The following is a 22,450-nucleotide window of genomic DNA, read 5'->3' as shown; positions in this document are numbered from 1 at the left end:
ACAAATGAAAATGGCAAGTGGCATATAAAAATGTAGGCAGGTTTGCTGTGTCTTAAATTCAAGCTCTTTCCATATGGGTTTGTGTCGTGTATTACTTTTCAGGTCCTGTGGTTTATTCAGAGAGTATGTGTTGGGTACTCTCTGTGTCCCTGGCTGTACTCATGCACTAGAGGTTCATTTCACACAACAGGTTTGTCCTTAAAAATCTGTGCACATTGAAGATTTTCATTTTTGTTTTTCTTTGAGACAAAGTGTCACCATATAGTCTTGACTGGCCTCAAACTTGTGATCTCCCTGCCTCTGCCTTCTGAAGTATGTGTGTTACGGGATGGAGGGGGGCGGGGCGAGGAGGTTGCACGTGTCTCTGTGCGTGTGTGTGTGTGTGTGTGTGTGTGCGTGTGTGTGTGTGTGTGTGGCAGGGCAGTTGTGTTTATAAACACAAGGAGATCCTCCTGCCTCTTCCTCCTATGTGTTTGGATTAAAGACATACACCACAATTGGCAGCTCACACCTAGTTTTATAAGGCAAATATTTTAAAATGCTTTAGGAAAGGGATAATTTTTTAAATATGTAATTGAATGCAAATTAATAAAACCAAGCTTTTTACATTTTGTCTTTGTCAATAGGCTCTTTTTTTTTTTTTTTTTTTTTGGTTTTTTGAGACAGGGTTTCTCTGTATAGCCCTGGCTGTCCTGGAACTCACTTTGTAGACCAGGCTGGCTTCGAACTCAGAAATCTGCCTGCCTCTGCCTCCGAGTGCTGGGATTAAAGGTGTGCGCCACCATGCCCGGCGTTGATAGGCTCTTAACATGTACTTAAGAGTGCATCTGCTGTATTCTAGGCTGTTGTGAGGAGCTGGGGTGGGGGGGGCGCGGTTCAATGGCAGAGAGGTAGGCCAGCTCCCTGTTTTTGTGGTCTTTCTAATCCAGAGAGACAGAGAAGCAAATGATAACCAAAGTAGTTTTAGTTGGTGGTCAGTGCTAGGAAGAGAAGTAGAGAAAGAAATGTGAGGACTGGCTGGGGTGGGGCCCAGCAGCAGGGAGCTGGTGCAGAGAGGTCCCTCCAGGTCATGAAGGGGATTGTAGGCAGGCCCTGCTAATGAGAGGTCTAAAGACTAGGCTGGGTGTGGACTTGCTGTTAATTACAGTAAGGAGCCATAGATGGTGGAAAGGAGCGGTGCTGTCCACTGCTGCTTGCTGTGGATAGGGTTTCTTGGGCTGTGCTCTGGGCTGCAGTGTCTCTGTTAGGAGGTGGTGGTGTTAGCCTAGACTTGGGTAGTGAGGAAGGAAGGCCACATTGTTCTTTCTCGGCATTTGAAATGATCTGTCTTGCTGGCTGTGCTCAGTCTGCTTTCCTGGAGCGATTTGTTGTTCAAGAGTACAAGTGTGTCTTGTTCTTTAATCAGCTGCTCCTAACCACAGCCTTCAGGCAAGTCCTGTCCTGGCTCCCAGCCTGTATTTGTTCACTGCAGAAGTGCTCTGTGGGCTGGAGTAGCCCACGTTGGGTGCCAGGGGTCAACTGGACTTGCTCTTCAGGTTAATAGAGCACAGCACGGCCACTTTCAGAGTCCCTTTCCTGGGAGGGGTCCACCTGTCTGCTGCCAATGTTTCTATAGGCAATGTTGCAGTCTTGCTTGAAGTCAGTCCTGTGTTGGTTTGTCCATGAGATATAGCCTTAAAGCACAGGCTCTTTCTTTATATTTATCCATGCTACATTTCATTAGTGGCTGCTTAAGTTTTTTTTTAGGTATTTTCTATATTTACATTTCCAGTGCTATTCCCTAAAGTCCCCCATACCACCCCCCCAACTTCCCTACCCACCCACTCCCACTTCTTGGCCCTGGCGTTCCCCTATACTGAGGCATATAAAGTCTGCACAACCAATGGGCCTCTCTTTCCACTGATGGCCGACTAGGCTATCTTCTGATCTATATGCAGCTAGAGACACAAGCTCCGGGGGGTACTGGGTAGTTCAAATTGTTGTTCCACCTATAGGGTTGCAGATCCCCCCAGCTCCTTGGGTACTTTCTCTAGCTCCTCCATTGGGGGCCCTGTGATCCATTCAATAGCTAACTGTGAGCATCTACTTTTGTGTTTGCTAGGCCCTGGCATAGTCTCACAAGAGACAGCTATATCAGGGTCCTTTCAGCAAAATCTTGCCAGTGTATGCAATGGTGTCAGCATATGGAGGCTGATTATGGGACGGATCGCCGGGTATGGCAGTCTCTAGATGGTCCATCCTTTTGTCTCAGCTCCAAACTTTGTCTCTGTAACTCCTTCCATGGGTGTCTTGTTCCCAGTTCTAAGAAGGGGCAAAGTGTCCACACGTTGGTCTTTGTTCTTCTTGAGTTTTATGAGTTTGACAAATTGTATCTTATATCTTGGGTATTCTAAGTATCTGGGCTAATATCCACTTATCAGTGAGTACATATCATGTGAGTTCTTTTGTGATTGGGTTACCTCACTCAGGATGATGCCCTCCAGGTTCATCCATTTGCCTAGGAATTTCATAAATTCATTCTTTTTATTAGCTGAGTAATACTCCATTGTATAAATGTACCACATTTCATTGAGAAGAGTGTTGTTCAGTTTCCACGTGAATGTTGGCTTTCTATTATTTATGTTGTTATTGAAGATCAGTCTTAGTCCATGGTGGTCTGATAGAATGCATGGGATAATTTCAATATTTTTGTATCTCTTGAGGCCTGTTTTGTGACCAATTATATGGTCAGTTTTGGAGAAGGTACCATGAGGTGCTGAGAAGAAGGTATATCCTTTTGTTTTAGGATAAAATGTTCTGCAGATATCTGTTAGATCCATTTGTTTCATAACTTCTGTTAATTTCACCATGTCCCTGTTTAGTTTCTGTTACCACGATCTGTCCATTGATGAAAGTGTTGTGTCGATGTCTCCCACTATTATTGTGTGAGGTGTAATGTGTTCTTTGAGCTTTACTAAAATTTCTTTAATGAATGTTGCTGCCCTTGCATTAAGAGCATAGATATTCAGAATTGAGAGTTCCTCTTGGAGGATTTTACCTTTGATGAGTATGAAGTGTCTCTCCTTGTCTTTTTTGATAACTTTGGGCTGGAAGTCGATTTTATTCGATATTAGAATGGCTACTTCAGCTTGTTTCTTCAGACTATTTGCTTGCAAAATTGTTTTCCAGCCTTTCATTCTGAGGTAGTGTCTGTCTTTTTCCCTGAGATGGGTTTCCTGTAAGTAGCAAAATGTTGGGTCCTGTTTGTGTAGCAGCCTGTTAGTCTATGTCTTTTTTATAGGTGAATTGAGTCCATTGATATAAAGAGATATTAAGGAAAAGTAATTGTTGCTTCCTATTATTTTTGTTGTTAGAGTTGGCATTCTGTTCTTGTGGCTGTCTTCTTTTTGGTTTGTTGAGGGATTACTTTCTTGCTTTTTCTAGGGCGTTGTTTTCATCCTTGCATTGATTTTTTTTCTGCTATTATCCTTTGAAGGGCTAGATAATGTGTGAATTTGGTTTTGTTGTGGAATACTTTGGTTTTTCCATCTATGGTAACTGAGAGTTTTGTTGGCTAGAGTAGCCTGGGTGGCATATGTGTTCTCTTAGGGTCTGTATAACATCTGTCCAGGCTCTTCTGGCTTTCATAGTCTCTGGTGAGTAGTCTGGTGTAATTCTAACAGTTCTGCCTTTATATGTTACTTGACCTTTTTCCCCTTACTGCTTTTAATATTCTATCTTTATTTAGTGCTTTTGTTGTTCTGATGTGTCAGAAGGAATTTCTTTTCTGGTCCAGTGTATTTGGAGTTCTGCAGGCTTCTTGTATGTTCATGGGCATCTCTTTCTTTAGGTTTGGGAAGTTTTCTTCTATCATTTTGTTGAAAATATTTGCTGGCCCTTTAAGTTGAAAATCTTCATTTCCATCTACTCTTATTATTTGTAGGTTTGGTCTTCTCATTGTGTCCTGGATTTCCTGGATGTTTTGAGTTAGGATCTTTTTGCATTTTGCATTTTCTTTGATTGTTGTGCCGATGTTCTCTATGGAATCTTCTGCACCTGAGATTCTCTCTTCCATCTGTTGTATTCTGTTGCTGATGCTAGCTCGCATCTATGGTTCCAGATTTCTTTCTTAGGGTTTCTATTTCCAGTGTTGCCTCACTTTGGGTTTTCTTTATTGTGTCTACTTCTCTTTTTAGGTCTAGTATTGTTTTGATCATTTCCATCACCTGTTTGGGTGTGTTTTCCTGTTTTTCTTTAAGGACTTATAACTCTGTAGCAGTGTTCTCCTGTATTTCTTTAAGTGAGTTGTTAAAGTCCTTCTTGATGTCCTCCACCATCATCATGAGATATGCTTTTAAATCCGGGTCTAGCTTGTCAGGTGTGTTGAGGGTGCCCAGGACTGGGCAAGGTGGGAGTGCTGTGTTCTGATGATGGTGAGTGGTCTTGGTTTCTATTAGTAAGATTTTTATGTTTGCCTTTCACCATCTGGTAATCTCTGGAGTTAGTTGTTATAGTTGTCTCTGGTTAGAGATTGTTCCTCTCATGATTCTGTTAGCCTCTATCAGCAGACATGGGAAACAGGCTCTCTCCTCTTGAGTTTCAGTGGTCAGAGCACTCTCTGCAGGCACACTCTCCTCTTACAGGGAAGGTACACAGATATCTGGCGTTCAGACCTCCCTCCTAGCACAAGATGAAGCCTGAAACAAGACCTGTCTCAGAAGCTGTGTTGCTCCGGCCTGTCACACAAGCTGTTAGCTTCTGTAGTCCAACACTCTCACCTGCACAGACTAGTCTCGGAGGGATCTGGGAACCAAGTTGGCTCCTCCAGGTGCTCCAGCAAAGCCCTCCCGGGCAGGGCAGACCCCTCTCCTCTGGCAGGGAAGGTGCCGGGATGTCTGGAGCCTGAAAGGGGGTCTGTCTCAGAAGCTGTCCTCTAGGGACCTTGGGGGTGTCTGCTGACTCCGCGCCCAAGGTGACCCGGTGCTGGCTCCGACCAGATGGGCTGCTTAAGTTTAATAAAGAGCGAAGAACTCCTTAATAGTAGTCAAGCCATCCCTTGAACTTGGGAAATGTGCTGCCTCTGCTAAGCACAGCTAGAGTAAGCCATGCTTAGGTAGACCTGTGGGGGAGACTTTATCTCTGCCTGTAGTGATGTAGATTGTCTTGGGCTAATAACTCAAGCATAGGCTGTTCTTATGAAGAGAGAATGAAGAAATGCCGGAGTGGAAGACAGTCTCCAGCAGAATATAGCCCAGAGCAGGCCTCATCATGACAACAAGGTTAATCATACTCTGTTCCTTGTATGAGTTCACTAACTCATCTTAGACTGTGTGACTTACCCTAGTATTCCCCTTCTGTCAAAACCCTTCCACTCTGCCCTTTTCCCGGGGCATCTCTGATTAATCATTCGTTGGGTAAGTAGAGAATAAGGGGAAGGGTGGGGCAGGGCTCGGTTTGTCAGAATTGCCCAGGGAAAGCCTGGAGTATGTATGGTGTGGGGACTGCAGTCTCTTGTAGGTGGGGGACACTGGGCATCAGCTCAGGTGAGACTGGATAGGTGACCTGTGAAATGTGGCCTCCTTCAGAAAAGCTTTTATCCCAGGACAGTGGGGATCCTGTAGAGACCATAGCTTATCTTCCCTCAAATTGTAAGCTGTTGGTCCATTGTGTGAGGCGCCTTGTGTTGTAGTTATTAAATATTGTAGCTCTTCTGCTAGTCTGAAATCACTGTGAAAACCAGCATGGGGGGCTTTATTCCAGTGTGTATGAGTCACATGGGTGTCCCAGGTAATGTGGCTGTGGTTTTCTTGGTCTCAATGGGAATACTTCTAATGAGTGACTGGGTGATGTGGCTGGTCTGGGGACTGCACTATGAGAAACAAGGCTCTCATTTTCTTTAAAACATATGCCATGCCAGGCAGTGGTGGCACATGCCTTTAATTCAGCACTTGGGAGGCAGAGGTAGGCGAATTTCTTCCCTCACCAGCCACGACCCTGTGTGACCATGGTGTGAGGAATAACACCGTGTCATAAATTTGGCTTCTGTTTTAAGATGGTGTTCACAGAGCAGAGTGAAGAATAGTTGGTCACATTTCCCCCCAAACTATAGGGAAAGCTAGAAGTTGAAGCCTTTCTGTTATTTGTTTCCATTTTAACCTACAGTGTTTACCTGTAGCACACTGGAGCATTTTCAGGTATCTCTGTGAATTGAAGTGAATTGTTATATTTTCCATTTTATACATGTAAGGTAGAAAAACTAAAAGGTGCCATTCTTGTGCCATATATGTTAAAGGGCATCTGCAGGGTCCATGGAGACAAAGCAAGCAGGACGTGATCTCCAGTACAACATCTGTGGTGAGATGGAGACTTGAAGGGAGTTGATGGGAAAGCATTCTAGAGTGAGAGTTTCTTGCCTGACTCTCAGATGTGAACCACAACCAAACAGCAGACTCTTGAAGGGAGGTTGCAAAGATTCCAGCTGTCAGAGATGACACACAAGGCTGACAGTTGAAAATGCACAAAATCCTGCCAATTCTGTGTTGGATTAAGTTATGTACAAGGACTAACTGGACAATGAAGTGTAAATTGTTAAATTGTTACTTGTAACATTTGGAACAAGGTGTAATGTGCTTGCATTGATGAATTTATAGCATATGGAAGCCAATTTTGGTACTATAACTAATAAATACTTGAGTTTTGTTCACAATTTACTTTCTTCAGGAATTACATTTTGTCCTTTTAAGTAAGAGACTTTAGTTATAGCTTTCCATTTCGGCTGACTTTGGGATGGCAGGGATGGCTTTGGTCATACATATACTTATAACACACACACACACACACACACACACACACACACACACACACACACCATGGTTCAAAGGGAGATGAATGGTGGGTTATGGCACTGATAGGCACAACTTAACATTGTTGATCATATACCCTAGGTTCTCTGCACAGGTGCAGAATAAAACTTTGAGAATGTCAGTACAAAGCAAAGTGTTCAGTAAAGCAAGCAGGGAAGTTAAGTAAAACGATGGTGTTTCAGAAAACTGGAGTATTCTCTTCAGAAGACATGAAGAGATATCAAGAGAATCAGATCTTGGGGGTTTTTAAATAGCACTTTAATGGGCTAAAGTTAATGGAATCAGGGAATTATTTTTGACTATTGTTGGTTGGATGATGGGGGAAATTCTAGGAATGGAAGGCTTTTCTGTCTCTAAACATGTTTTTCCCAGATATATCTTAAGTCAGAAGCATGATGTGAGCAGACAGTTTTGTAAAGCTAAGGACATGGAGATGTCATTATAAATACAACAAAGGACCTTATTGCTAAGACCTCTGGAGATTTTAGTCAGCCATGTTGTTCCTAGCTAGTTTTGAGTTGTCTTGCTGTACAGGGAGTATGTGGTTGTATCAGCCTCCAGGTCCCTTGTTCCTTGCCCCCCAGCCCTTGAGTCTATCCAGCCTTCTTTTGTCAGATTCTTTCCTGGGGTAATTCTCTCCTGGACTCCTTCAGTTCAGTGGTCATTAATCTGGGCTCAGAGGATAAGAGGTTGGATACATGCAGTTGGATGGGGAAAACAGTATATTACATCTCTATATTCATCAACTTCCAACTAAAATCTACATTATTCCTTTGATTGTTAATGAACTTAGTAAGATTCATTAGCAGCTCCTGTAATCGTATTAACAAAACCACAGTACTATGATCTACTCTCAACATTTTTTTTTTCTATGCGGTGTATGTGTAACAGGCCAGAGGTCAATACAGCTTCTATGTCTTTCTACTTTGTTTTTTTGAGACAGTTTCTCTCTGAGCCCGGAGCTCATCAGTTGGCTAGACTAACTTGCCAGGGAGTTCTAGGATTCCCCCTGTCTACATATATATTTCCATCTTCACCCAGTGCTGGGGTGAAAGGAGTTCACTGCCATGTCCAATTTTGCTAAGACACTGGATAGAGACTCAGTCTTCCTGCTTGGGTGGCAAGCACTTTACTACCTGAGCCACCCCCTGAGCACTGTATGCACTGCAGGCTGAGTCTCACAGCACTGTATGCACTGCAGGCTGAGTCTCACAGCACTGTATGCACTGCAGGGCTGAGTCCCACAGCACTGTATGCACTGCAGGCTGAGTCCCACAGCACTGTATGCACTGGAGGGCTGAATCTCACAGCACTGTATGCACTGCAGGGCTGAGTCCCACAGCACTGTATGCACTGCAGGGCTGAGTCCCACAGCACTGTATGCACTGCAGGCTGAGTCCCACAGCACTGTATGCACTGCAGGGCTGAGTCTCACAGCACTGTATCTACTGCAGGCTGAGTCCCACAGCACTGTATGCACTGCAGGGCTGAGTCCCACAGCACTGTATGCACTGCAGGGCTGAATCCCACAGTAATGTATGCCCTACAGGGCTGAGTCCTATAGCACTGTATGCACTGCAGGGCTCAGTCCCACAGCACTGTATGCACTGCAGGGCTGAATCCCACAGTACTGTATGCCCTACAGGGCTGAGTCCTACAGCACTGTATGCACTGCAGGGCTCAGTCCTACAGCACTGTATGCCCCTCAGGGCCCAGTCCCACAGCACTATATCCACTGCACGGCCATTTGTAAGCCCCAGGATTCCCTTCTAACCACTACCATCAGGTTCACTCCCACCTATTCTGTATTCAGTGAATTGCTAGTGGCACAAGCAGTTCAGAAAATTCTTTTCTTATATTTTCCCGTTTAACAAAGATGCATCTGGGGAGGAGCCAGATGGAAGAAATAAATAGACCAAGGTTTCCATTAGGGAAGAGACTGTTCTGTCCCACGTGCCTGGGTTCCCATGCCCTTTGGATGTTCCATCTCTGTGTTCACCAAATGGGGAGCCTCTGGAACCATTGTTTTGGGGGAAATTTTTGTAGGTTATATTAATAAAGTGTTACTAGTTCATTAATTAACTTGGTTGCAACCTTTGCCCAGTTAAGAGGTTATGATGGAACCAAATTTCTTTCCTTCCTTCCTTCCTTCCTTCCTCTCTCTCTCTCTCTCTCTCTCTCTCTCTTTCTTTGTTTCTTTCTAAAAAGAAACTATTTATTATAGGTTCTAGGACAGAAGATAAAATATTTATTGGGTTTATACAAAACTTTACCAATAACTATGTTATAGTTTTACACCTTTAGTGAACCTGTGGAGCTGTTACAGGTGAGGGATGTTTAGCCAGATAATTACTCCTAGTAGATATGCATGTAAACAGAACCAAATTTCTAAACCTCATATCATTCTATTGGTTCTGGCTTTCTGGGGACCCACCCTGAATCACTTATTAGCATAACTGTAGGTATGGGCAAGTGTCATATTATGAGTAACTAAGGACTTACCACTTGCCACTCAGCAAGTCCCAAGAATTCTGTATCATGAACCTCTTGCCTGGAGCCAGTTCCATCCCTCACTCTGTATTCTGTTATCTTGAGTCCTTGCCTGGAGCCACTGCCCTCCCTCACTCTGTATTCTGTTATCTTGAGTCCTTGCCTGGAGCCACTGCCGTCCCTCACTCTGTTAGCATTTTCACCCTGTACTACAGATGATACATTTTTGAAAATGCTCTGTGCATCATTATTTTGAGTGATATTAATTACAGTAGAATGTGACTCACCAGTGAGTATTGTTAAATATGGTAACAAAATGTTGTATCAAAATTATTTTTATTAGAATATCAAATTCCTCCTATTCCCTAGGCTACCATTTTTTATATACTGTAAAACTTAATTTTGAGAAGAGATAGGCTTCACCAGTCTTTGAAAAAAATAAAACTCAAGACTCAGTTTTTGTTTTTCGTGGGTTGTGTGTGTGTGTGTAGAAAATTACCTTGAGATATAGGCAGTGAGCCACATGGAGGAAAGAAGCCCTGTTACCTGTTTCTGGGCTTGGATTGTGGCTGATGTTCCAGGGCTTCTCTTCTCTGTGAAGATGCATTAAATGTGGATCATCTTTGGGGGTGTGGTCGCATATGCCTCTAGTCTCTCTTAGCACTCAAAAGGCAGAGGCAGGAGGATCTCTGTGAGTTTGAGGCCAGCCTGATCTACAGAGCAAGGTCCAGGACAGCCAGGGCTACACAGAGAAACCCTGTCTTCACCTCTGCCTCCTCCAGCCCCCCCCCTTTTTAAAGGATGGATTATTGAAAAATGACAATGATTTTGTTTGTTTCTTTCTTGGTTCTTGAGAATTCTCTTGGCCCATGGTGCCCACCTTGGTCAGTTATTCTCCTGGGCTCAGTCTTCTCCCTGTGTAGCTCTTGGTAGCTCTGTCACTGACAGTTTGCCCACGTCTGTGAAATGTGGTTGGAACTCAACGCACAGTGTGGTTGGGGACCCACCTTGCAGTGTGGCTGCTTTTGCCCCATTCATCCTTGGCTGAAGTCTCAAATAAATTGATTGGCTTAGCCTTGCACAGAGGAGACGTTCCTGTGACGGAAAAGCCTCACCTTAGGGTCAGCCAGTCAGGCCCAGTCATAGGCACATGCTGCCATACCTGCTGTTTGCACAGGAGTTGGGGATCTAAACTCAGGTGTGATTGTATAGTGAGCACTTTACCACTAAATTGTCTCCCCTGGCCCACACTTAACTTTACTGAGTCACCTGTAGCCACAGTTTGTTTTTTGTTGTTGTTGTTTTTCGTTTTGGTTTTGGTTTTTCGAGACAGGGCTTCTCTGTGTAGCCCTGGCTGTCCTGGAACTCACTTTGTAGACCAGGCTGGCCTGGAATTCAGAAATCCGCCTGCTGCTGCCTCCCAAGTGCTGGGATTAAAGGCGTGCACCATCATCTCCCGGCTGTAGCCACACATTTACCTCATAAATGGTACATTTTACTCTTCTTTTTCATAACTCCGACTTCTTAGGAGACAGCCATTAAAGTGTTTCTCATCTCTCGTTTATAAGTTTGAGGGCCAGTGTTGGCGTGGTGGACAGTTGCCGAGAACTTCCCTGACATTTTTTTTTTTAATGACTCTGGGTTTTCTGTTTGTACAAACATATTCTGCATCTTCCTGGGATGTAGAAGCTACTGATAGAATTTGCCATTTCAAAAGTAGGAACACTGTGTACTGTTTCTCTTTCACATGTGACAGAAGACAAAGGTGTTGGGGATAGAAAGATAAGGCAGCTATAAATGAGGGTACATGGCTCTGGGTTGAGGTGCACTCATTATCATTATCCCTGCCACATGCTTCTGGCCAGCCAGTGAGCTTGCTTAGACTCGTTTGGGAGATGGACTGAGTCCTTTGGTTAATGCTAAGCACTGAGGTACTGATTGACCCGGGGAAGCGGGGACAGACAGGATGGCCCTAACATAGGATCACTCTCTGTGCTATGTAGCAGTTAGCTTTGTGTTCTGGTATCTAGCTAGAGATAACATATGTGCATCTTATTTCCCTGGCTGGGAGCCCTGTAGGGTCACAGGGAGTCGCTGGAGGAGGTGTATTGAGGCCTTTGTAGTTGGGTTTCATAGTGTGAGCAGGAACTAGTGCACAAGGTGAGCGGTCATGGTTGTTATGTATGGAGAGTGGGGGCTAGTTTTGGTTTTCCTGTTAAATAATGTATGGAGACCTGAGAAGATGCTGTCAGCAGTTTTGTTTGAAATGAAAGACATAGAGGGTGTGGTGAGGGAGAACTTGATTTAATGTAGATTCTCCCTTATGATCAACAAACAATCACTAAGCTAATTCTTACTATCAGCAGACTATTTTTCTATTACTTTTTTTTAACAATATGAAACATTTCCTCTGAGGGACAAAGCTTTATTTCCTGTCTCCTTTTTTGCAGTTTCAAAGTGGTTTCCCTGTTATGTAATTGGGAAAGTCATTATTGTTTTAAATAGAGACAGTAATGGCTTTTTTTTTTTCTAAACCAACTTTTAGCTGTGCTTATTTTATGCTGGATTCATTTCAGTGTTGTAAGTTTTTGTTTCTTCTGGGTGTCTTTGTCTCTTCCTTCTGTGCAGCCTCCTCTTCTAGGTTTGGAGCAGTTTATTCTTTCCAGGGAGGACCATCTCTGTGGCAGGGCAACTCATGTGTGGGTTACTCTGTCCCTGAGCTCTGAGTTCATTGGAGTGTCTCAGGTGCCTGTTCACCTCAAGTAAATCCTTAAGGCCAACAGTACTTACTTAGGCATGTACAGCAGAAATTCGGCAACCCTGTACCAGCCCCACTGAGCCCACCTACATCATCCCACTGGAATGACACATTGCTTCTTTAAAGTGACTTTGTTCAGTTACTTGCTGGCTTTTTGGACATATATACCCTTCATAGCCTGGGTAGTTTTGTGGGTGTTCATAAAGTGAACACAGAGGTTTGAACCTCTTGACTTTCAGGATTTTGTAGGGTTTTTTGGCTAAGAGAGGAGGGAACCATCTTCACTGGTCACTGCAGGCCGTGTACAGGAAGCAGACGCTGGAGACTTTAGATTTTTAAAGAGTTGTTAAATAGCTATATGTTAACAGCCAGCAAACCGGTAATGCAAAATAAAAGTGCCTTTTCTTTATTCTAAAGATGATTTCAGAAGTGCCTTCCTAAATCTTTGTGAAAAAAATTACAGTTACAGTGTGCTTATAATCCCTTAAAATCCCCAAATCCTTCCAAAGCCGCCCCAAGTGCTTGAATAGGGGCTTTATTTACAGACGTATCCCTGATTCTTAAATATCGTTTTCCCTCTCTATGAATTAGTACTGACTTGTGCCTGCACCAAAACCTGCCTTTACTGTGCAGCCATTAGTATGAGGATCCTCTACACCTAAACAGGCCTGCTTCCTTAATTTGGGACAATTGTCTTAATTTCCTAACATTTTTGTCGTGGTTCCCATAGTATCAGAAACTCCAACCAAACCCAAATCCTTGTTAGATTTATTTATTCCGGGGAAACATTCTCAGCTCCTTTCCTCGGCTCTGTTAGTTGGATTTGCTCTATCGGATTATCTGCAAACAGGAATGAAGTAGCTCTTAGCCCTCTGACTGAACTAGGCAAGATTTTCATTCAAAGTACCAGATCTTATCAGAGGGAATAATTCTCCAGTTCATTTGTCCCAAAAAGGTCTTTGTTTGTTTTGGCAGGAGTCATTGTCACGTGATATATATGTTCCTATAGCCCATACAGGCTGTTTTTTGGTTGTGTTTATTGTGGGCTTAATATAGACAACCCTCCTTTTACGTATCTGTGAGCTTCAAGCTCCAACCGGCCTACTTTCATGTGACTGGTCTCCCTGACTTTAAGACATCTTCACTTCACCCTTGCCTTGCCTCCGTCCTGCCTCACTGTCTGCTCTTCTCTAGTCCCTTCAGTCTTCCAGGACCCCTTTGTTCCCTTCTGTTGCACCCCTCCCTGCATCCCACCTCCAGCTCCCCTCAACCCCTTCTCCTGCAGGAGCTGGTCTACTTTACTTCCATTGTACATGTACCTTCCTGATGTTGAGTGGCAGGAGGCTTGAGAGTAAATTGATGTCTAAATAGTGAGGCCCACCAGAGCAAGGAGAGATGGGCCTTGGTCTTTGAGTGAAGTCTCTCTGTCTTTTATTCTAATCAAATCACTGGAGAAATGTGTAGTTAGGAAAACAGTGGCAGCCTGAACTCTGACCAGGGTGTGGTGTGCTCCTCAGCTCCTTCTGACCCCGGAATGAAGGGGTCACTTGAGTGCCTTGGTCTGTATCTGTTCCATTCATTGCTGAGTTGCTGTTAGTTCATATGGCTTCATACACTTTCCCCCTCTTTGAAACACGATGAAAAACATCATTGCATTCTTGAGGTATTGGAAGGTGTAATGTATGGAAAAATTGGATATTTTTGCAGACTTCAGAAGATGGAATAAGCTGCATTTTTCTGCTCAGAAAGAACAGTTAATTGGGAAATATGTGACTCCTATAAAATAGTCTCACACCATCACTAAGAAAGTGGTAACACTTCCAAAGTATAATTCGGCAATTTTGATTTGAAGGAGCACCATTTTTACTGTGCAGAACTAACTTTTCCCTAGGAAATCTTGGGTGTTTCTGATCCTGTAAGCCTCTCTTCCCCAGAGAGAAGCCATGGCTTTTGTTTTTTGCTTTGATCCTGTGAGTCATTAGCAACGTTGTGGCTGTAGCTTAGACTTCCCGCTGTTTCTTTTCTTTGTAATATCTTCTCTCCATAGCCGTTTCTAGGCTGCCACACGATGTACACAGTGATTTGCAGTCTGGAATGAGCTATAGGAAGAGCATGTAAAGTCCTCATGCAGACAGGATTACCAGGCAAAACCTTGGCCTTGGACTATCAAGATGGCTCAGCTGGTGTGGACACCTGCTGACAAAGCTAAGGGCTTGAGTTCTGTCCCTGGGTCACTTGATGGAGAGAAAGAACTGAGGCCACAGGTTGTCTCTGACCTCCACGTGCACACCAAAGAATGTACCCAGCGCCCCCTGCACTTGCACCCTATTTTAAAATCTAGCCATTTGTTTGTTTGTTTGCTTTTGAGGCAGTATCTCTGTGTACTCCTGGTTGTTCTGGCACCCTATGTAGATGAGGCTGGCCTAAAAGTTACAGAGACCCACCTGTGTCTCTCTCCCCAGTGCTGGGATTAAAGGCCTCTGCTACCTTGACCAGCAAAAAATACAGCTTTTAAATATTTAAATCTGTGTTTCAGTAATTATATTTTTTAAAAAAGATTGTGTGTGTGTGTGTTTCCTACACATATGCTTGTGTACTTCATGCATGCAGTACCCAAGGAGACCAGAAGAGAGTTATTATAGATGGTGGTCAGCCACCATGATGCTGCTGGGAATTGAACCCTGGTTTTCTGAAAGAGCATAAGTGCCCTTACCTGCTGAGCCAACTCTCCAGACTTGGAATCATATTTTAAAAATATATCTCTGAAGATAACTTTGACTCTTCAGCGGGTCTTTGTGGCACAGAATACAAGCTTGCTTTCAAATGAACTGGAGTCATCTTTCTTTACAGTGCACACTGGTTGGAATTTTTACCTGAATTGGAAAAAGGGATTGGAATTTTCTGGTTAGGATGTTAAATAAACAGGGGCCTATAGGTGTTTGGGCATCAACCGGAAGCCTTAGACATAGAAAAATGGGAAATACTGGTCCAAATATATGTCCAGTCAAAGCAGAAACTGGCCCGGCAGTCAGAAGATTAAGCCCATGCCAACAAGTCCAGGGTTCTTGCAAACCATGACACAAGTGCTGTGGCTGCTGGTCACTTGGCTCGGGTTGATTCCCTGTGGTGTCCCACCCCTCTTATATCTGAAGCTGCTGAGGAGAACCTAGCATAAGTGGACAAGATGGAGTAGCAGGGATGCCAAAGGGTGGGAGAGCCTCTCCTCTGAGATGTTTACATTGGGAAAGCAAAGCTGTTTGTGAGAAGCCTCAGTGGTTTACTGTGGCAGTAGGCATGGGTTCTCTGTCATTTTATCAATCCACATTAGGAAATACAGGATCAAGTCATAACTTGTTAGTTGCCAAGGAAAAGAACATTGGTGCTGTAATTTCAGTAAGTGTAAGAGCCTTTTGCCTCACCACATACTGAGGAAGGCTTTTCTAAGGACATTAGACTCTTCAGAGTGAGCTAGTATGTTTAGGTAACTGTATCAGAGACAAAGCCCAGTGGAGATGCCTTGAGGATCTTAGGGGTTACAATGTAAGCCCGCCCTGGGGCTGGTCATTTAACCTTAGAGAGTGCTGTGATCTGTGAGCCAGTACAGCCCAGCCCCTCTGTCAGCCAGGGTTCCCTGCTCTGGAAGCTGTGGTTCTGAGTTGTGACCTTGGTGTTTGGTCCCACTGCTGCCAGGTGTCTCTAACCACACCCTCTTTTGCACAGGTGCCTGAGATCATCATCTCCATCCAACAGGCCTGGAAGATTGCCTGCCAGGAAGAGCTGTGTTCCCCTCCGAGTTAGATGACACCTTTGCCAAAAAGTTGGAGATGCTCTTCTGTGGCCCGGTGACCGTGACTCACAAGAAGGCCCCACCCGCACTGATCGAGGAGTGTATCCAGGAGTTCAACCATGTGAGATGCGGTCGCAGAATGGACTGGGAAGAGCCCACCTGGCAGGCATCATCGCCTGGCCCCAGGCCCATGCGCAAATCCTTCTCACAGCCTGGACTTCGCTCGCTGGCCTTCAGGAAGGAGTTCCAGGACGCTAGCCTCCGCAGTAGCACCTTTAGCTCCTTTAACAATGACATTGAGAACCACCTCATCGGTGGGCACAAAGTGGTTCAGCCCACAGACATGGAGGAGAACCGAACTATGCTGTTCACGGTAAAATCTGTCGGTTTTTTGCAGCTTGAGGTCTGAAAAATCTGTCTTACACATCCATGTTTGTAGACACCCTTTCGTTGCAGAATATAGTTATATAAAAGAGGTTCAAAGAGGTTCAAGAGGGATGTTAAAGCAATATGTTTCAACACAATTTTAAGTAGGAAATTGTCCCGCGCTAATTTTCCCGCCAGCAAGAAACAACGCGGCACACAAACAGGATCCTTCTGTGGCAAGCTTTAATGCGTCTTGAGAGGGAGAGCATCAGCTTCTCAAGGCGGAGACCCCAAGCCCGAAAACCGCCTCCCTTAAATAGGAGATTTCTCTCGCCTCGGACGTGGCGATTCCCTATAGGCCAAATTCTTGTCACCCGAGGTGACGTTGTCAGGCGGGCACCTGGCACCATGAACGGTTAATGCCAGCACATGCGCGGATCACTTGTTCATCTCCAGAGGCAGGCGATGTCGGCGCCATCTTATAATGGCGACGATGTGGGGTGGCGCCCCACATCTCCCCCTTTTCTATACAAAGGCAAGCCAGCCACCCATTCAAGGAGGGCGGAAGTAGAGGCCGAATCCCCAGAGATAATTTAAAAACAAAAGATATGTGCAGGGGTCTTGTCTAGGCTCTAGGTGGGACCCGACATACTCCTGACCGATCTCTCTGTCGTTTTTCTTGAGGAAGGGACACTAGGACAGGCAACCCTTTTCAAGACGGCATGCTTCCCAGAGAGAGCGGGGGTATCTCTCTGTGCGATGCTTAGCTCAACAACCCTCATGGGCTGCTCAAACCGGGCACTCATCCTCGTGCGACGCATAGAGATGCTGAGGGTGCAAGAGCTGCCTGGCCGGCGACCGGCTGCTAACATCTACTGCCGTTTTAGTGCCGCAAGCCAGACTTCCGCTGACCTTCCATGCTCTAAGGCCATGAGTGCCTGAGTTATCATAATTTTTTCTCTCTATAAATTTTGCAAATTAGCCAAAGCATAAAGCCCAGTCCGAGGCAGAAAAATGCTCCAAACATTCCCACCCCCACCCACTCTTTAAAATAAGAAAATGCTGAAGAAATCCAGGAGGCGAGTCCTTTGGTGAGGGACAGGTCTAGGCGGGTGGAGTTGATTTGTAATATCGCTGTTCGGAGTTCCCGCAGGGTCTGGTCAAATTCAACTGTCCAATTCTGTAACAAATGCTGGGATAAAGCTTTAGAAAGATTAGCAGCCCGTGTGAAATTGTCATACTGTACAGAGGTCACACAAAGACCTGGCAATCTTCTTTCGCACCCTAATTGGGCAACTTGCCACAAAACATCTAATTGCTCTTGGACTAAATCTATGCGTTGATTCACTAGCAATAACCTGCCTTGAATCTAGGTATAAGCTAGATGTCCAGCCTCCATGGCCGTGGTCACCGTAGAGGACAATTTATTTATGGTGGCAGCCGACTGCACCGTGCCCGAAAGGATCAGGGCCGAAGCAGTAACCGATGCTGTTACAGCGGTGGCTGCGATGATGCCCACAATTACGGCAGAAATTCCAAAATCTCTCCTTTCTCTGAATAATGCCATTGAACTTGGGGCCTCCACAGGAACAGGCACAAATCGGGGCAGGCGTGCTACCAGGGCCAAGGGGAACTCAGAAGCATTCCAGCACAGAACATAATAACATGGCTGCATCATACAATCAAGCTTATCGGAATTACTTGGCAAGGAAGCATTACTAACAATCTAAAGAAAAGGGGGCCATACGCATATTGGTGCGGGGGAATAGGATATAATAGGTTTGCGGATTATTGTGCTCTGAATGCCATGCTTATTGGATTTATTTAAGGGGAAGCTCAGACTTCCCTTCTCTACCTTCCCTCCCAGAAGCATGGATACAGGAGACAAGTCTGTGCAACTACCATTAATGCCACACAAGATCCAAAGGTCAAAAGGGCTCCCCGAAGAACCCAAGTTTTCTTCTTCATTGATGCTTACAACATTTCCTGTGTTATCTAATAAGGGTGGGGAAATGGAAAAATAATCTCTAATTTTTCCCACCATTCGAGATTGGCATCCTGACCAAGGCAAAGGGGAATGCGAGTCCTCCTTTGCATGGCAGAACGGGGTCAACTTTGGTTGTCTGAGACCTTCAGAATAATTAGCCCGGGGCCAGGTTCCAAATAATTCTGTAAAATTCCCGCCCCAATGTGTAGCATTTGTCCATCCATTAATAATATTTGACATAGATTGAGTATGTAACCCAATATAACTGGGCACCGTCCCATTGATGCTAAAGCATAGGCTACCCAGAAGGTAGTGAGTTCTATTATCCACTACTCGTTCTATTTGAGAATCCCAGGGCAAAAACGGAAGGCCTAATTCTTTATCAGTAGTAAACAAGCGAGGGAAAACTTGGGCGTTATACATCACCGGCATTGGAAGTGGGAAGGTTGACATGATTCCCCATCGAAACTCATGTGTCCTTATTGTTGGCGCTAGGGTTATCCACAGAAAGGTCAGGAGAATGATCATCTTCTTGGTTTATACTTCGTGTTAGCCGCTCCGGGATCCAAAAAGGATTTTGTTCACTCTGTGGAAAGACACAAACAGCTCCCCTGGATCTTATTAGGATAGGATCCGGGCCTTTCCATTGATTTGTTAACACATCCTTCCATTTTACCAATTCTTTTGGTCTCTTTGGTTCCGAGCAGTGGCGCTCTGCAGCGCTCCTTCCTGCATCGTCCAGGTTTAAGAAATTTAGAGTAAAGAGTGCCATGGATAGTGCCACTCTTGGGCCAGGGGGCAACTCTGTTATCGCTCCCCCTTTCTGTTTAAATAAATAGGATTTGAGCGTTCGATGAGCTCTTTCAATGATGCCTTGTCCTTGAGGGTTATAAGGAAGTCCAGTGATATGGGTCACCTGCATTTGTGCACAGAATTGTTTGAATTTATTTGAGGTATAAGCAGGTCCATTGTCTGTCTTAAGACATTTTGGTCTACCCCAGGCACTCCAGGCCTCGAGGCAATGTTGAATTACATGAGATGTCCTTTCTCCTGAAAGTGGAGTTGCAAATAACACACCAGAACAAGTGTCAATAGACACATGAACGTATTGCGTCTTACCAAAAGATGCGATATGAGTGACATCCATCTGCCAAACTTGTAGGGGGGAGAGTCCCCTCGGATTGACACCATAATGAGGTGTGGGCAGAAACTGACAACAGTTTTGGCACTGTGTGACTATCTCGCGGGCTTCTTTCCTTGTTAAAGAGAAGCGCCGGCGAAGTGTTTCAGAGGTAACATGAAACTTACTATGAAAATTTTTGGCGGCCTCTAGTGGTGAGGATAGTGCTGTGGCCACAAGTCGCGTAGCCTGATCTGTCAGCTCATTACCCTCTGTCATGGGGCCAGGGAGTCCAGAATGGGCTCTCATATGTACGATATAAAAGGGATGTTTTCTTTGTAATAGAAGGTTTCTAATCTGTTCAAAGGTTTGTGCTACCCTACTAGAAGGTTTTATTAGGCCCGCAGTTTCTAGCAGGCGAACTGCATTAACCACATACAAGGAATCAGAAATAATATTGAGCGGGCAATCAAATTGCTGTAAAACTTCTAATACTATCAAACACTCAACAATTTGAGGGGAAACCTCCGAATATTGTCTGATATGGGTAATGTTATTAACTACATAGGCCCCTTGCCCGGTTTTGGAGCCATCTGTATAAATTACAAGACCATTTTTAAGTGGGGAATGACTTGTTACTTTGGGAAAAACTAATGGATGGGTCAGGGCAAAGTGTAACAATGGGTGCTTTGGATAATGATTATCAAATTTTCCACTAAATGTGACACATAGAATGGACCAATCATTAGAAGCAGCAGCTAACACCTGTATTTGATTAGGGGTATAGGGAATGACAATGATATTAGGTTCAAGGCCGAAGTATTTGATTGTCATTTTTAATCCCTTTAATGCTAATTGTGCTACTGCGGCCGGATACCAATCGATAATCTTTGCAGGGGAGGCTTGTGGATGAACCCAGCATAGGGGCCCCTCTTGCCAAATGACAGCAGTTGGTAAGCCTCGAGTGTCCAAGATACATAACAAAACCGGCTTGGAATAATCTATTCTAACAAGCTGCGCTTGACTTATTGCTTTTTCTACTTTATTAAGTGCCTCCACTGCCAAAGGATTCAATTTTCTAGGAGAGGTGATATGAGAATCCCCTTCCAAGATATCAAACAGGGGTTTCAATTCTGTTGAAGGGATTTTTAAAAAAGGTCTAAGCCAATTGATATCTCCCAACAATTTTTGAAAGTCATTTAAAGTATGTAAATTATCCATCCTGATTTCTATTTTTTGTGGCTTAATAATGTTGGGCTGTATAAAAGAACCTAGAAACTGTCCAGAGTCTGCCAATTGCACCTTTTCAGTGGCTATATGTAGCCCCCATTGCTCTAATGTTTTCTGTAACACAGGAAAAACCTGTTGCAGTACAGATGGATTCTTATGGCAAAGCAGGACGTCATCCATGTAATGGATAGACACTATTTGTGGAAATTGTCTCTTTATCGGGGCGAGTGCTTGGTCTACATACAGTTGGCAGATAGTAGGGCTATTGGCCATCCCTTGGGGCAAGACTCTCCATTGATACCTCTTATCTGGCTCTGTATGATTGATAGAGGGGACACTAAAGGCAAAGCGAGGTCTATCCGCAGGGTGTAACGGTATGGAAAAAAAGCAATCTCTGATGTCTATAATGAGGATGTTCCAGCCCTTAGGAAGGGCGGACAGCATAGGTAATCCTCTCTGTACAGGCCCTAACAGGGACATCTGTCCATTTATAGCTCTTAAATCATGTAACAGACGCCATTTGCCAGACTTTTTCTTTATTACAAATATGGGGGTGTTCCAGGGGGAAGTAGAGGGTTCAATATGGCCGAGTTTTAGTTGTTCTGCAATAATTTGTGTTACAACGCTCAATTTCTCGGAGGTTAGCGGCCACTGAGGAACCCACACAGGATCCTCCGTTTTCCATGGTATAGGTCGTACTGCCTCAGTGGCGCCTAGGAAAAACCCAGGCCTGCTCTGTCCTTATTGGCCTTGTGTGAGATTGGGTGCGGTTCGCCTTGTTCATGGCGTCCCAAACCCTGGCCTTCTTGATAACCCATTTTCTCCATCATTTCTCTAAGACGTAATGAATAATCATTGGTCAGAGTCAGTCCTAAATCTGTCATGACATCTCTCCCCCAGAGATTTACAGGTAGGGGTAGAACGTAGGGGGAAAAGCATCCTTTTAAACCCTCTGGTGACGTCCAGACCAGCCGGTTGGTACTAATGTCTGGACTGGATTGATACCCCAGGCCTTGTAAAGAATGAGAAGATTTTGTCACTGGCCAAGCTTTAGGCCACCAATGTGTGGAAATAATACTCTTATCAGCTCCGGTGTCAAGAATGCCCTCAAAATTTTTACCATTTATGTTAAGGATTAATTTCGGGCGCGAATCAAGTGACAATGTCAAATAGGCCGAATCCATTTCTGAAGATCCCATAAGTTTTTTATCTTGATTGGGTAATTCTCCCAGCAGCGGGAGGAGGAGGAGCTGAGCAATCCTGTCCCCTTTTTTAATAGAAAATACACCATGAGGGCTGGAGCATAGAATCTGCATATTTGGGATGTGTTGATTATCTGTTATGCCTGGATGGACTATTAGTCCGCATGCGGTAAGGGCACCACGGCCAATGATAAGTCCCACCGCGTTGTCCGGTATGGGAGGCCCTAAGGGCATGGCAGGGACAGGTTGAACCCCCATCTGAGGTGTTAATAAGATTGAGGTGGTGGCGCACAAGTCCATTCTTGTGCCTTGGCTTGATCTGCCTCCTCGCTCAGGGAACTGGTCCCAGCGAATTGGGTCCCGTATTTTTGAGGGCCCCGGGGCCGGGGGCCCGCAGGCCCGTTTTTTGGCTCCTGTCTAACAGGGATAGCAGGCGGGAGGAGGTTGCCTTTAATGTCTCTAGTTGATCTGCATTGACTGACTGGATGGTAACCCTTTCCACATCGGGAACATAGGGTAAGAGTTCTCTGGTTTTGCTTAGGTGCCCGGCAATCTTTTGCGAGATGCCCTGATTTCCCACAGTTGAAGCAGGTGTGACTGCTGCCCCCCGTAGGGGGAGGTCGCCTTTGTGCCTGTAAAATGGCTGCGGCGAGCCCAGAGTTACTCAA

At 44.8% G+C, this 22,450-nt stretch overlaps 1 protein-coding gene across 1 annotated transcript in view; it reads left to right on the top strand.

Annotated features, from left to right (window-relative positions):
* The window catches only part of LOC147005975 (TBC1 domain family member 1-like), a 38,973-nt gene that overhangs the window by 1,572 nt on the left and 14,951 nt on the right, over positions 1-22,450 (top strand). The window contains exon 2 of the mRNA XM_085835188.1: positions 15,811-16,250. Coding sequence (XP_085691314.1) covers positions 15,915-16,250 — 336 coding nt within the window. The 5' untranslated portion in view covers positions 15,811-15,914. The remainder of the gene's footprint in view (positions 1-15,810; positions 16,251-22,450) is intronic.

This window comes from Mus caroli, unplaced genomic scaffold (genome assembly GCF_978045245.1).
Source record: "Mus caroli unplaced genomic scaffold, Mus_caroli_1 scaffold_2, whole genome shotgun sequence".
Lineage (NCBI taxonomy): Eukaryota > Metazoa > Chordata > Mammalia > Rodentia > Muridae > Mus > Mus caroli.
This window is presented reverse-complemented; position numbering and strand designations above follow the sequence as displayed.